The sequence below is a fragment of the Anguilla rostrata genome, chromosome 18 (genome assembly GCF_018555375.3).
Source record: "Anguilla rostrata isolate EN2019 chromosome 18, ASM1855537v3, whole genome shotgun sequence".
Taxonomy (NCBI): domain Eukaryota; kingdom Metazoa; phylum Chordata; class Actinopteri; order Anguilliformes; family Anguillidae; genus Anguilla; species Anguilla rostrata.
Genome location: NC_057950.1, coordinates 6,628,442 through 6,643,862, shown reverse-complemented (window position 1 = coordinate 6,643,862; position 15,421 = coordinate 6,628,442). Strand labels below are relative to the sequence as shown.

The following is a 15,421-nucleotide window of genomic DNA, read 5'->3' as shown; positions in this document are numbered from 1 at the left end:
CAGGTAAACGATGAACAGAAATGGTTTGACACATTTTTTACTGTTATTAATCATTTTTATTCATTGATTTTTTTTTTTGTTGTTGCTGAAAATAAGCAATCAAATAAAACAGTTCCAAAATACATTGCCACAGTTGCCAATTGCATCTACAATACAAGAATACGGATGGCAGAGACAGATCTTTGAGTTGTCAGCTAGTTAAGGGCATCCTCTGTCACAGACACAAACACAGATTAAGAGACAGGCATGGGAGACTGAGTCCCCTGAGAATACTATTGGCTGTTTTCATTTAACATTTTTAAAAAATAAAATAGAAAGTATAGATAAACCTATTTTCTTTTTGTTTTTTTTTTGCTTTTTGTTTTTTTACAAAAAGTAACAAAATTTCCTATGTGATATTATGTGCTATAAAAGACAGATGACATTAGCCCTGCTTTAACAGACCTCAGAACGCTTGTAGGGCTGGTCTCCCTGTACCAAAATGGCGGCAGTTGTCTACCTGCACACGGGCTAAAACACTAGGACAAAAAAAAAATCAAGATTGTTTGCCTTTGTCCCCGTGGTTTACTTTATGTCCAAAATGAGCGACGGGCTAGACTGTAAGCAGCGATCGTTCTAAGTGCTGATTCCAAAGAAGCAAGGCCATAATATAGTGCGGCTTAAAGAAATTTTTTTTAAAAAGCCAAACTTTAACGAGGCCTAGGTTTGCAAGCGACGGAGGCTGAGACGCGTGCGCTACGCGGCGGGCGAGAGCGTGAGCCAATCGGCTGTCGGAGCAGCTTCGGGCGGGGGGGGGGGGGGGTCATCGCGGTTCTCCAATGTCAGCTACACCAGTAGGGGAAATAAAGACAGTGTTTTCGGAGACTATCACAGTCATACGGGGTTACGATTGGGGGAGGTTTATTGCAGGCACGCCTACTTTTATTGGCCAGCTTCCCAAGCTGTGGCCTCAGTAGGCCCCACTCGACACACACTGAACCAGCACTTTTTAAAATGCTTATTTCCACGCTGTGCTCGTTAAAGCACCACTCCAAAAAAAAAAGCCCTTTTACTGTGAACACCAAGGAATGTGCCTGCTCATCCAAACAGCTGACCGAGCTGTTCGCTGCCGTTGTTCGAATGCATTCAAGCTATCCGACAAAGCCGGAAAAGCAAGATTGGGGTAGAGGAGACATCTTTGTGCTGATAGCAGAAGATGGGGGTCATCTTTGCGCAGATAACAGTAGCAACGGGAGAGCATCAACTTCCTGAATCTCTTAAGGGGTGGGGCTACCGTGTGCTCTGTCTCACCAGCTTGCCTGAGCCAATCAAAAGACATGATTCTCCACAGCAAACCGCTGATTGGTTGAAAATGAGTCACTGAAAACACATTATTCTTCTGGTTCACAATGCCACTCTTCCTTCTGCCACTAGGTAGCAGTTTACCCACCAAAATACTGTGCTGATGTCACTAAAAACATCAACACCAGTTACCATTCAGAATGGGGGGGAAAAAAAACCTTCGCTCATCAACAGTGACATAACCTGTGACAACATACATGACTGAAATCTTGCCACGGGCTGGATTTTGATTTGGCAAAGACCCAGCAAAGAGACCTTAATCCCTTCTAATCTCACAGCTGGACATTCAGTTATTGATCATAACAGAATAAACATGTCACCACCCTCAGTATGCTATTACACGCCCCAATGAATGTCACACACAACAAGTACAGTGTTTGAAAGTTTAACATTAAAAGTGAGATCTGTTGTGAGGAAGTTTCGGGGCATCCGTTATTGCTTCTCTTTTGCGTGACGGGGAGCGGCAGAGACTGACGCGCTGAACTGTGAACAGTCTTCACAAAAGGCCTCAAATAATTTGCTGCCCGATCCAATGAAAACTGCGACACAGCCAAAAATAACAAACCTTTCCTGGATTAATTCTGGACCAAAGTGACTTTTGCCTTCCGAGGCAGCATTGTTCATTGTTTGAATCCAGGAGGAAACGTACTATTAGTGCATCTAAAATATAGAATAGTAGCATTGCATTATATTACAGTATATTTGTACCGTGTAGTATTTTTGCCGTTCTTGGTTGAATTGCACTTTCCCTTAAATGATCTGCGAAGTTTGACTGAATCTAGGGGAGAGTGAGCGTTCTAGAGAGGGGAAAAACCAGAATAAGGGCTATATCACAGCTGAATGGTCTTAGAGGGATATTCCACACGCTAGTTTAATTAGAAGAAAGACCAGGTTAAATTGGTTGATATGCTGATCTGACACATCTTTTGTTTTGTTCATTCATAAATGAAATGATCGATCAACGTTAGCTTGCCATTTCATGTGAAGAAAATCCACCAGTGGACCTTAATTTGTCGGTCAGTCAGAGCCCTACATGAAAGAACTTGGTTGCAAGTTTACTCTGTGTAATGTGAGATTTAAAGGGGTTTTATCCTATTAAACACAATATTCAGACTAATATTGCTCTATAAAAACTTAGTTTGTGGGATTGTATCACAAAGAAAAAAACAAAGTTTTTGTGGAAAAGCAGTTTTCTGAAATTGGGCCTTATGGCATAACTGTTTGCTTAACGGACTGTAAGGAAACATGTCTGTTGAGTTGTAGTACGTTATACCACACGGTACAGGGTATATTGCCTGTCACTTATTCACACAAGAGGATAACATCCCTACTGAAATACGCACTTACTGTAATTTGACACTTCTCCACAAAGTCTAACATTCACATCCTCGGCGTATGTTTAACTACCAGAGAGAAAATCTGCCATCTTTAAGTGACTGCAGTTGCATTTTGTTCATGTTTGAAACTTTGTCGAGCGTTTAAGAAATGTTATGTATCATTGGCACGCAAAAATACATGGAAGTATAATACTACCATGTGAAGGCCAAAAGGGAAATTGAGTTTGTAGTATGTTTTGATCAAATAACTTCCTTAAAGGTCTATATAGCCTGTGTTGAGTTAGGTGAACATAGGCTACATAGGCTCTGTTCCAGAGTTCCTACTGTCCATGAACCAGATCTTATGACATATGAAGCATCACGCCAATATCCCATCTACTCATATACCCGACATTACCTATAGCCTGTGCCTACTTTAAGCTTGAGTGAAAAAAACAAACTACTGTAAAATAAAGGACTGGATCCATTGACTGCTGTTGTGATATTTAAATAAACAGTAGTATATGTTAGCCTGATGCTGAAATCCTTACTAATGGAAGAGAATTATACATTTTAAAATGTAGTAGATGACAAATGTACTCCTAAATCCTATATGGAGAATAACGCTAGAAATCAAGATGCTGTGCTGAAATTTGTGCTTCCAGTAGCAAACTGTGAAATTCAGGGCGACATGAGCGAAGTTGGACGTTCTGGAACAAACCTCCTTCAGAATGTTTTGTGAAGGGTCTAGTTGTCTGCCGTCCTTGGCAGTTTGGCTAGAGCTGAATTCTGGGTATTTTCGCCAGCTTTGAACTGTGTGAGCTTGTATCAATCACGTCTTTCCCTAATTTATATAGTCTAGAGACACAGAAACAGACAGGTATTTCTGTATAAAGAAACAACTTATACAGTAAGGTATATCTGAAATGTGGAGATGTCTATTTCAGACACAAAGGCCTGTATTGAGTTTCCTTCTACTACTACACGTTTACAAAGCTGCACTTACAAGTAAATCCATAATTTCATACTTAAATATGACTTTTTTATTTTCAGCAGTACTAACAGCAGTACCTTTCACAGCTGGGTCTTTCCCTGACTGAACATACAGACGTGCTCCTTCGACTGAACCCACTTGCTTAAAACGCATTCTTTAATTCACGGTTAGTGATCGCTATAGAAGAATTTTGAAGCTGCTTGTAGTTCGTGAAATACGATTGATTGTCGATTCTCGGTTGGGATTTGTGGACTGGAAAAAAAGCTTAAAAATAAATTGACAATAGGGCTTGTCAGTGTTAATGAAAAGACTGAATATTGCTATACATAGGGTTCATAATTATGTTCCCATGTCATCACTGACTGCAGACAGGAGGGGACATGGGACTAAATATATGAATACTATATTTATAAGCTGTACTTACTGTGATGTAAAGTCATAAAATGCACAGTATAGCTCACAAAGGCTCTTAATCAATGGGTACTTCTGGCATTCAGTATTAATGTAATTATGTGTCTCCATGTGCTCTACAAGTATTCCTTAAACGATTAAGTTATTTGTTCTTCGAAGCTGTATAAATTCTAGCTAATATCCAACAGCAAGAACAACAGTTTGTTACATTTGCTGACACCCCATTTAACACTTTTGAGTATTATGAGTATTTTGAAAAGGACATTAACTCTTAAATAAATTTTGCTTTATTTCTGCTTCCTGCCTTCTGAAAGAGACCTGCACGCCAAATATACACACACGACCCCTTTGTGTGCAGAGAAAGGCAGGAAACAAGACCTGTACTTTCGGCCAATAGTGTTGGTGGTGCTCTGACATCGTATGTGTATATATATAATATATATATATATAATGATAGTTTTAATGCGAGTCGAACATGCTAATTCTGCCAAGCAGCATCCAGCATGTCTTTTACGGTTTACTGCGTACGATGAAGGTAGCGTTTGGCTGGGCGCGGTTTTGGGGGCCCCCCGCCCCCCCACGGCCGTCCCGCTCAGTCCAGCACGGCGCTGGAGCGAGCGCAGCAGGCGGGGTTCCTCAGGGCGCCCATGGCGAACCCCCTCTTCCTGGGGCGGCGGCTCTGCTGCGAGCTGACCGTGTCCTGGCGGGTCAGCTTGGCCGCCACGCGGCCCGCCTTCTCCTTGATCTGCAGCTCCAGGTGCTTCTGGATGGCCAGGCCCAGCTCCTCGGGGTCCACCGACGCCCCGTACACCTCCCAGGTCATCCCCTCCGCGTCCCACAGCACCTCCTTTATGGGGGACTTCTGGCCGTCGCCGCCCACCGCCCCGTTGGGCCCCTCCCCCCCGCCCCCGTCCGCCTCGTCCGCCTCGTCGGCCGCCAGGCTCACCTCGGGGAAGACGTGGGGCGGCGGCGGCGGACGAGGTTCGGGGGCCCCCGTCTGCACCCCCACGTCCCTCAGCTCCCCGCGGGATGTCATGGTCCCCGTCTCCCTGGTGACCGTGACCGCGGCGACCCTGGCTTCCCCCGGCCGGGCCCCGCCCCCGAGCCGGGGCGGGACGGGGTAGGCCCCGCCCCCCTCCCGGCAGTCAGGCCCGCAGCAGGCCAGCATGCGCTTGGCGTCCAGCCCCGTCTCGCTGACGGAGGAGATGAGGCGGGGGAAGGCCAGCAGGGCGGGGTGGGGCAGCGGCCTCTCCCCCTCGGGCCCGGGCGGGCGGGGCAGCAGCTGGGCGGGCGTGGGGATGGGCAGGGGGTGGCAGTACGCGGCGAAGGTGTCCTCCGGCCCGCCGTGGCCCAGGAAGCAGGGCTCGTCGCCGCCGCCGCCGCCCCCCTCGCTGTGGGGGGGGCTGGGCAGGCAGATGCGCACCCCGCCCCCCAGCTGCTGGGTGGGGCTGCTGCTGCCGCTGCTGCTGCGGCAGGTGGTCATGGTGTTGCTCTGCAGCAGCTGCATGGGCTGCTTGCACACCAGCGTGGGGCAGCACGCGGCGTCCCGCCCGCAGTACCCGACCCCGGGGCAGGGGGCGCTGGTCTCGCTCCTCCGGGGGCCCGGGCTCGGGGCCTCGCCGGGGGCCCGGAGGCTGGCCGAGAGGCTCCTCTGGGCCATGTGCGGGACGGGCTCAGGCTGCTCCTCACGCAGGTCCGTGTGGGACGAGGAGGCCCCCCTGGAGCCCGCCGCCCCCCCCTCGCCCACGCAGACCCGGCTGTGCGCCTCTGCCTCGGCCGGGGACGCCACGCCCGTCCGGTGGGGGGGGGCCATTTCGGCGACGCTGCGAGGACGCTCCGCTCTGTGGCGGGGGGGCAGTGTGTCTGGCACGCTGGGGTTGCCGCGGTGGGGCGTCCCGCCCTGGTTCCGTCGGGTCTGGGGCTCGTTCTGTTCGCCCATCGTACTCTCGCCCCGACGGTCCTCCGTCGCCGCCATTTTGGGTCCATCGTGGGGGCCGCGCTGGCGCGCAGCTGTGCCCGGGGGGCTGGACTCGCCGTGCCCCCCGCGCCCCCCGCCCCGGTAGTCGTCGGTTACCGGCGTAGCGGCGGTTTCGTGGGCCTCCGTCCGGGAGCAGGTGGGGCTGCTGCAGCTCTTCCGCAGCTCGTCCTGGGGCAGGGGGTTGGCGGCCACGTCCACCGTGCTCTTCGACAGCGGGAAGATGGCGCCCTCCGCGGCGGGGCACTCCGAAATGACGACGGCGCCGACGCCGACGCCGCCCGGGGGGGAGGGTTCCGACGCGCTCTCGGCCGCAGGGCGCCCGTTTTCCGCCATGGGCAAGGCCTGCTGGGAGAAACCGACAGGAAAACGGTCAAAAAGAGAGAAAAACGCTCAGCTGTCATTTCCTCTATTCACGTCCACTCAACACCTGGATAATCGTGACAGCAGAAGTGTCCGGTTCTCATTTAGAAGGCTACCACAGTATTCAGTTCCCTCGCCATTCACATTTTCCAAAGAAGTACAGCTTTGCGCGTTACATAACAGTACATTTATTTGGCGGACGCTTTCATCCGAAGCGACGTACGTCAGTGCGTACCAAAGGTCATCGAGAACAACTACAAAAACGCGACAGGTGTTTCATTATTGAGGCGTGCTGCGAATAGCGGGGGGGTGAATTTCATTTTCTTTTCTAAAACGCGGATATGATAAAGGGAATAAAGGCCGAGATGGGAAGGGGGAAGGGGGAGGGCTCGCAGGAAACAGCCGATGTGCAGGAGAGGAAGTGAGAAGTTATTTATATCTGTAGGGGTACGCGGTACACGAGTTCATTGCGCCAGGGCTTATCTGAAAACTACTCTCCCAAATCTTTGCTGAATAGTTCTAATGAATCAATTCCAAGATGCAGGATTAGTGTGTTTATACATCTATGTTCAGTACCTTCGCAGGACTTACTCCAGGATCCCTCACACAAAGCCACCCGTGTGTTAAGTCAGGTGGGGGAAAAAAAGTCTTAGTCTAATGTCCTAAAATCGTAACGCCCTGGCGAAGCTGAGAGTCTGACACAGACTGCGAAACGCCCTTGCCGTAATAATAATAACGACACGGACGCTGAATTGCGGGACGGGACCTGCGCAGATGAGCGAGGTGTCCCGCGCACGGCCCGGAGATTAGGGAGATCAGAGAAGATTTGGATCAGTCGGCGCTGATCCACAAGATTACTGGAGAAACGGGGGGGGAGAGTCGGCTCGGTTTGAGTGGGCATTTAGGCCATGCAGGTGGGCCCCGCGTGCGCAACAGAGTGAAACAGTGCAACTTGGGAGGTCAGCTGTGGAAGTGAGGCTATGCTGGTCACTGTGAATTTACCATCATTGGATAGCTGTCAGTGTGTGGGTGTGCGTGTGTGCGTGCACGTGTGCATGCGTATGTGTGTATTTGTGTGTACGGAGGCTGTGTGTGTGTGTGTGCGTGTGAGCATGTATGTATGCATATGTGTGTATGTGTGTGTACGGAGGCTGTGTACATGTATTTGTGTGTGTGTGTGTGTGTGTGTGTGTGCGCGCTCATGCATGCGTATTTGTGTGTACGGAGGCTGTGTACGTGTATTTGTGTGTGTGTGTGTGTGTGTGTGTGTGTGTGTGTGTGTGCACGCACGTGCGGGAGTGGGGACACAGTGTTCCCTGACGTGAAGATGAGGCAGCTGCTCTGTCCTAACCCTGACAAAGATCCCCTCTAAGTCTCTCTCTCAGCCACTTCCTGTAGGAACGAGCCCCGTGCAGGTGCTCCTCCTCAACCACTCAATGAGTGAGTGCTCCTTCGTAAATTATCTTGATACGTATATTTCCTTCTGTGCTTGATTTGAATTGCTTCAATTAAGAAGATCTCATCCATAACTAGGCATACGATGTGTGAGTTACAATAGGGAGTGAGAGAGAGAGAGAGAGAGAGAGAGAGAGAACGAACGCTATGTTTGAAAGTATTAAATGATCACAGTTGAAACAACATTATTCTATGAAATCAGAGCAGACTTTCAACAAAGTGTCACACACAGTAGGAACGCTGGCCAGCCATTAATGGCAAGTCCCTAGATTAACACCAGGCGCACTCGAGAGGGTCTATTAAACATGCAATAAAGCTCTTAATTAGAAATATTACACCTGCGCTTGTGAACAGGTAGAAGCAATGACACAATTTCACCGGGCACACCATTAAATTACCACGGTGACATTAGCGAGTATTTGTATTTGAATCGACGTAAACACGAGCCCGTCCTCACTCCGCCACAGGGCTCTGTGTAAGCTAGCATTACACTAGGGTCACTTGCAGGTGCTGGCGCACAAGACCGTGTCGTCTTCAACCTCAGGGGGCCGAGAGGGGATTAAAACCCAGCTAAACCACGCAGAGGAAACAATCAAAAACCGCGACATGGCGGATTACGGCAGACGCACAACCATACGGCTCCTGATCACAATGACAGCAACAACAACAACAACAACAACTGCTGTTGTAACGGCAAACACACCCACGGCAACAACAACAACAACAACTGCCACCACTGTTGTGTCAGAAGAGGGTACTGGCAGAGCAATACTACGATCCCCTAGCTGGCAAGAACGTTCATGAACGGAATGGTATTGCTGTTGAGCATCTGTATTCAGTCAGTCGGTCAGGTGCATTATTCTCACGGACAAAGAGCGCACTGTCTTTGTTTGTGTGGTTTTTATTTTGTTTGCGTCTCTGTTGTGTTCTCCCCAGCTGAGCACATGCTGTTTTCCACACGTTTATTTCCACGCCTGCAGTACTCCTAGTCCCAGACCTGAAAATTATGCTAATCGATATTCGTGTTCATAAATGTGAAATCTCATGATGGATATTTAATATTGTTAGACAGACGGGCCCACGAAAGCATATCATTAGATACCGGCTTTTGTTTTTTTTTTCTTTCTTTCAAGCAAGAGTCATTGAATCCATTCAACCCACAAGCACCCTCTCTAAGAATAAAGTTTCCTCGCAAATTTTTTGCGGAGGAATTTTTGCAGGTGAACTCAGAGAACATTTCATCTCTCGCACAGCACACTTAAAAAAAAAAAAAGACACATTATAATGAAAAGAAACTTGCAGACAGCTGGATTCGGTCTACGGTTTCACCTTCATGTTAAGTGAAGAATATTGGCAAGATTGACAGGGCGGTAGGACAGCGTTAATGCAGATTTCTCTCACCGCGAATTGTACACAGAACTGGAGATGCGTAAAGATCACGAGAGCAGGTGTGAGAGGACAGCAATGAGGGCCAAACCCGTATCAGCCGAACCAGCACCTCGGCGCGGCTCGAAAAATACCTCCGTTGCCGTTTCCTCCCCCGGACAGCTAAAAATACCTTTGTGCTGCAGGTGTTGTGTCTCTAGTTCCTGGCCCGCCTCCCACCCCTTTCCCCTCCTGTCCCCTCCTCTTCCACCCACCTCTCCCATACCTCACCCCCCGCCCCCACCCCACCCCACAAACAGCCCTGCACCTGCGCCTGCCTGTGGGTAAAGAGCCAATGACAGACAGGCAACTGTGCTCTCAGACAGAAAATTATTATTTATTTAAAAAGAAAAAAAAAAAAATGACAGAATGTCTGCCTCACTCAGTCTTGCTTACCTTTGTTGTGAGTCAGAGGCTGGCCTGGAGCTCTCCTCTTTTCTTCCCTCCCTCTCTATTTCTCCCTTTCTCACTCTTTCTATCCTTCTTTCTCTCTCTCTCTCTCTGCCTTCCTCTGTGTCAGTGGTCCCTCATCCTCCGCACGCCCATGACAGTCCAGGGCCCTTGGAAGAAAGAAAGCTGCCTCCTGCTCCTCCTCCTTCGCCGCCACAGGTGACCCCCGCCCTGCCCGCCCGCCCGCCCGCTGGCTTGGCCCCTCCTCCGCCTCCTTCTGCACCAGCAGTGAGCAAGATGGAGGCAGACCCAGGATTATCAGCGCTTTCATCTGCTTACAAACGAGAGGCTCTCTCTCTTTCGCTCTCTCTTTCTCTCTTTCTCTCTCTCTCTCTCTCTCTTTCTCTCTCTCTTCCCGATCTTCAAATCCCTGGCCCGGTCTCTCGCAAAAAAAAAGGGGAGGGAATAGGGAGGGATGGAGGGAGGGAGAGGTTGCAGGGAGAGGAAGAGAGGTGGAGAGGAGCGGGGCGGGGTGGGCTCTGTGTGTATCTGTGTGTGAAGGGGGAGGCAACACCGATAGGGTGAAGAGAGGAGAGAGAGAGAGAGAGAGAGAGAGGGGGGGGAAATAATTACAGAAAGGCATGCGGGCTCTCAGGCAGCCACCGTCATGCTTACTCCATCCACCTGAGAGAGAGGGAGAGAAAATGAAGAAGAAGAAGGGAGAGGGAGGGGGGGAATTCATGAATGGACGCAGAGAAAAAAAGAAAAGAAAGAGGTGGTCCAAAACAGCCTCTCTCTCTCTCTCTCTCTCTCTTTCTCTCTATACAGTGTCTCTCTATCTCTCTCTCTCCCCTTCTCTCCTTCTCTTTCCCTTCCCCTTGCATTGCCCTCCCACTAGCCGTCATCATTCTATCCCGGTTGCTATGGAAACAGCAATGCTCAATGGGATTCGATAAATGCTAATTTTTCTCTCCTTTTTTTTTTTTTTTCTTCTTCACGCTGCCGTGAGGCGGCACACGCTCAGCGGCTCAGGGGGGGGGGGGCGGGGGGGTCGGGGGGATAGGGATCGCAGCCTGCGATCGCTGTAATGTCCTCTGTATAGACGCTGACGCTCATCCTGAGAGAGAGCGAGAGAAGCCCAAGTTTAGCAGCCTCCCCGTTTTTTTTTTTCCCCCCGACCCTTATCTGTGTGTATGGATGGCTGCGCACGTGCTGTGGTTCTGCGCTTAGCACGTGGGCTGGTTTCAATACGTTTTCTCTATTCTCTATTATGACGTGAACATGGACGGCCTGTGGCACAGTGGGTAAGGAACTGCGCTTGTAACCGAAAGGTCGCAGGTTCGATTCCCGGGTAAGGACACTGCCGTTGTACCCTTGAGCAAGGTACTTAACCTGCATTGCTTCAGTATATATCCAGCTGTATAAATGGATACAATGTGAAATGCTATGTAAAAGTTGTGTAAGTCGCTCTGGATAAGAGCGTCTGCTAAATGCCTGTAATGTAATGTAATGCAAGTACTGCAGTGCACACTGCTAATAGTACACACACTACATGTGTACGGACCTATATTACGCATTATCAAAAAGGAAACACATTTACATTGGTAGTATGGTCCCACCTGTATATACGAAGGGAACTTGGAAACATTTCCCCCAAAAGCAGCGAGGGAGTTTGGGGTATGGCTCAATTTTTTTCCCCCCTGTGGAGGGGTGGCTTGGAGAGGAGACAAGGCACCGCAGCCAAAAATCAAATGCCCACGTGTCACCCCCACGCTCCTCCACCTTAACCCCGCGCAGTCCTGATGAGCTCGGTCTCTCTCCACTGTGTCTGTACTCTCCACTGTTCAGACCTGTGTGTCTCACCTTCTGTCACCTTGTTCGCGTTATGCAACCGTTAATAGTAAACGCTAATAAAGCACTAGCTAGCGCAGCTCGATTGTAGTCGAGCACCGCACACCTAATCATAATTACATCTCATGGTCGATTGTGTCAGATCTGTAAATCATTCATTTGCTTACAAAAAAACAACAAAAACAAAGAAATTTTTTTTTTTGGAGATAAAAAATGGAAATGCTGTTTTTTTCACATTGGGATGAAGGTGAAAAATGTGATTGATCTATTTCATAAAGTAAACTGCTTTTTTGATTTTTGGCAGTTGTATTTTTGCAGCTTTCTCTGCTCAGAAACCGAGGGGTTGCTTGGAGCCAAAAAACAGTTTATTGTGAAGTTTTTGGCACAGATGGTGCGCGAACATAGTGTCAGTGACTGCAGCTACCCCCCTGTGAGAGCTGGCACTGCTCCTGGGCCTGCTTCCTCGCGCGTCCCAATCGGATGCCAGCGCTCTAAGTGGATTGCCCAAACTGGTGGCAGTTGAAGTTACTTCATGAGCCATTTCAATCTGTGTAGTTGCCCTTCGACTCCAGACAAAATTCTTTGAGAGGTTCGTAGAAAAAAATGACATCATTGCAGAGCATTCAAGCCTTCATATATTTTTCCAAAGACCTATTTATTTATTTTTTTGGTATATTAAATTCAGGGGAACCGAACCTGGCCACGTTGTCAGTTAAGTATATGGTTTACATTGAAGTACTGGGATCTGTTGTCAGGTTTCCTTTTCCTTCATTTGAAACAAAAAAAAAAAGTTTGCTGCTTGATGTTTGGTGCTATGTTAGGTGCGCTCCTGCAGTTGCCCTTGACAAAGGCACTGGCCTCAGAACTGGAGCTGGTCCCTGGGCGCTGCACTGTGGCTGCCCACTGCTCCTAAGTAACTAGGATGGGTCAAAATGCAGAGGACAAATTACCCCACGGGGTTCAATAAAAAGTGTATCTAAAAATATATGTCTAAATATCTTGATGTGTAGAACTGCATGAGAATCACTTTACGGTTGGACTGACACAAACACAGCCCTGCCCAGGTGACCTCAATTAGCACAGGCAAAGAGAGGGGTCCCAGCATGCACCTCTTCCCATGTGCCTCCTCGCCCCTGCGCCCCTGACATTTTCCGCACCCCCCCCTCCCCCCCCCCCCCGACTGCCTGAGCCCTCCCCCCACACGCCCGCTCTGTCCCCTGGTGAAATATCACACTCGCCACTCCTTGGCTTCTTCCGACTAATTATCTCCTTGTCTTCCTGTTTTAATTAGTGCTTGATTACTTTCTGTCTGCAGGATGTGTGTGGATATCCACAGCGTAGTCTTATGGAAATCCGTAGGGGCGATTGCCACACTGGTGTCCTGTGAGACCAGAACGCATCAAAGTTGTTTTTTTTGGGAGCGCTGCAATCCAATCCGATTGACCGAGGCATTTGCTGGAATCGATTTTCACAGTGTGACGTGGCCTTCTGCTCGAAAGGTTTCGCTCAAGAGATTCCGGGTGGTCGAAAAGCAAGACTTTCATTGAACGCGATTAATGGGGGTCCTAATTAATTGACGGGGCGTCTGTCTGAAATGCCAGCCGTGGCGGGGGCCGCACCGTAGGTCCCCGATGGGCCCAGACCGGCCCAGACGCGAGGGTGGGAACAGGAACTCGGGTGCGAAGTGTGTTTCGGTTAATTATCACCAGCAGTGAGTGCGGGGACAAGGACAGGCAGTCTGACTTACTACAGTGTGGGCCTTTAATTGTGTGTGTGTGCGTGTTTGTGTTCGGGTGTGTGTGTGTGTGTGTGCATGTCCAATGTCTGTTCGTGGAGGGAGATATACACTGAATTCATGACATTTTCGGCAAGGTTTCTTGGAGTGGTGCTTCAGTTCCCAGTTAGCGTTAAAAAACTCAAACCCGAGATTCTGACTTTGCCGTCTGCTCTCCTGATGAGACCAGGACAGTTGTGCCCTTTTGAAGCCTAACGATCATACTGTGTTGTTTACTGCGTGCAGTAGCAACCAGTCATGTGGATGAACTCAGTATCCAGACTGTTTGAGCCAGTGGCAGGCAACTCCTAGAGGGCCAGTAATGTTTATGGTTTTTGTTCCATCCGAGCTGGCTCACAAGAATTTGATGGATTACTACGAGCCCGAAACGGAATATTCAGAGCCCGAACGCTGAAACTCTGAGAACCTTCACCACAGGGTCAACCGTGTTCATTTAGCTTAATAATTAATCCGTTAAATGATGTCATTGGCTGGATAAAGCAAAACCCAGTTCTCTGGAACTCTGGACTGGGGTTTCTTACCCTTGATTTCAACTGAGAGGCGTTTCATTACCTATGAAATATTATTTATTATCTATATTATATAAGTAAAACGGGTACGTATCTCATCAGAGCTCACGTAAAATATGTGCTATTCTTGTCACACGGCCCTCCAGTTTAGGATCTGTTGCCAGATGAGTTTTGGGAGGTCCGGAATGTACTGTGTAGCCTGGTCAAGCTGAGGTATGTGCTCATTGTTAAATGGGGGGAAAAAAAAGCACTCTCGCCTGTCCTCTTGAGAAATTGGCAACACTTTCCACGCCGCGGTCCAGTCGGAAATGTAATTAATTTCGGTGTGAGTGATGTATCAATCAGAATTATCGTACACGAAGCCTAAAAATATACAGAGGTAGGAAGCACAAATCACACAGTGGGACAGTGACCCTTGGTGGCTATCTCATTAATTAGAGCTCTGTATATGCGCAATGGGCACTCCTTGGGGGTTTTTTTTTTTTTTTAATCGTAGAAGAGCCCTTGTTGCCCCTCCCGGGGGCAAGCAGAGGACACGTCCTAATGGATCGATGAGAACTTTGAGCAGCCACACACTTGAAGAGGAATCTGAGAGGAGGATGGCGATGGCATCAGTGTGGTTGGGTGTTCTGGGATATCGATTACAAGGTGGCTCCAAAAAAAAGTTGTACCTGTGCGGGGTCGGCCTGGTTCTCGGGGACAAACGGCGATCAAAATAAATCAGACATTGGATTGTGAGCGCTATGAATACCTCCAACAGAGCCCTTCTTGACACTATTGATTTGTGGCCGATCCAGAACTTTTTTTGGGGGCGTTGTTTAACCCAAATGGCATCACTGTGTGTGTGTGTGTGTGTGTGTGTGCTTAATTTTATGTGTGTGTGTGTGTGTGTGTGTGCACGTGTGCTTATTTTTATGTGTGTGTGTCTGTGTGCGCGCATATGTATATTTGTATGTGTGTGTGTGTAAGGGGTGGGGGTGGGGACAGGACTGTATTAAGAGCAGAAGACTCATCAAGAAAAAGGCTGAACATCTGGACGGGGCGCTCTGGGCTGCTCGCTCCAGATGCGTGCGGCTTACCCGCCAGTCGCAGTGAGCCGTGAGCCTATGAGAGCTGAGAGGACGCACAGAGCCCCGGGCAGCATGCAGGCCAGCCTGGGCCCCTCTGTCGCCATGCAGGCGACACGAAAAAAGCCCCTCTCAAACATCGTCCGCAAAAACGGCAGGTTCAGCTTTGCAGAGGGATTCTTGCAGCTGTTCGTGTGCGGCTGGGTCAGGGGGAGCGCGGCGGCGGCTGGGTCAGGGGGAGCGCGACGGCGGCTGGGTCAGGGGAGCGCGGCGGCGCTTGTGTGCGGCTGGGTCAGGGGGAGCGCGGCGGCGGCTGGGTCAGGGGGAGCGCGGCGGCGGCTGGGTCAGGGGGAGCGCGGCGGCGCTTGTGTGCGGCTGGGTCAGGGGGAGCGCGGCGGCGCTTGTGTGCGGCTGGGTCAGGGGGGGCGCGGCGTTGTGCGGCTGGTCAGGGGACGCGCGCGGCGCTGGTGCGGCTGGGTCAGGGGGAGCGCGGCGGCGCTTGTGTGCGGCTGGGAGAAGTTGGTCGCCA

At 49.8% G+C, this 15,421-nt stretch overlaps 1 protein-coding gene across 2 annotated transcripts; it reads right to left on the bottom strand.

Moving 5' to 3' along the window:
- Window positions 1–911: 911 nt before the first annotated feature.
- Window positions 912–9,884, bottom strand: si:dkey-191g9.7 (skin secretory protein xP2). 2 transcript variants are annotated; one of them, XM_064317116.1, is made up of 2 exons: window positions 9,677–9,884; window positions 912–6,385 (listed from the first exon to the last, which is right to left on the bottom strand). In XM_064317116.1, exon 2 carries the CDS (start codon window positions 6,371–6,373, stop codon window positions 4,655–4,657), a length of 1,719 nt encoding a protein of 572 aa, XP_064173186.1. In that variant the 5' UTR covers window positions 6,374–6,385; window positions 9,677–9,884; the 3' UTR covers window positions 912–4,654. The 2 variants fall into 2 exon arrangements, with proteins under 2 accessions (XP_064173186.1, XP_064173187.1); XM_064317117.1 differs by having other exon boundaries at window positions 912–6,382.
- Window positions 9,885–15,421: the final 5,537 nt, after the last annotated feature.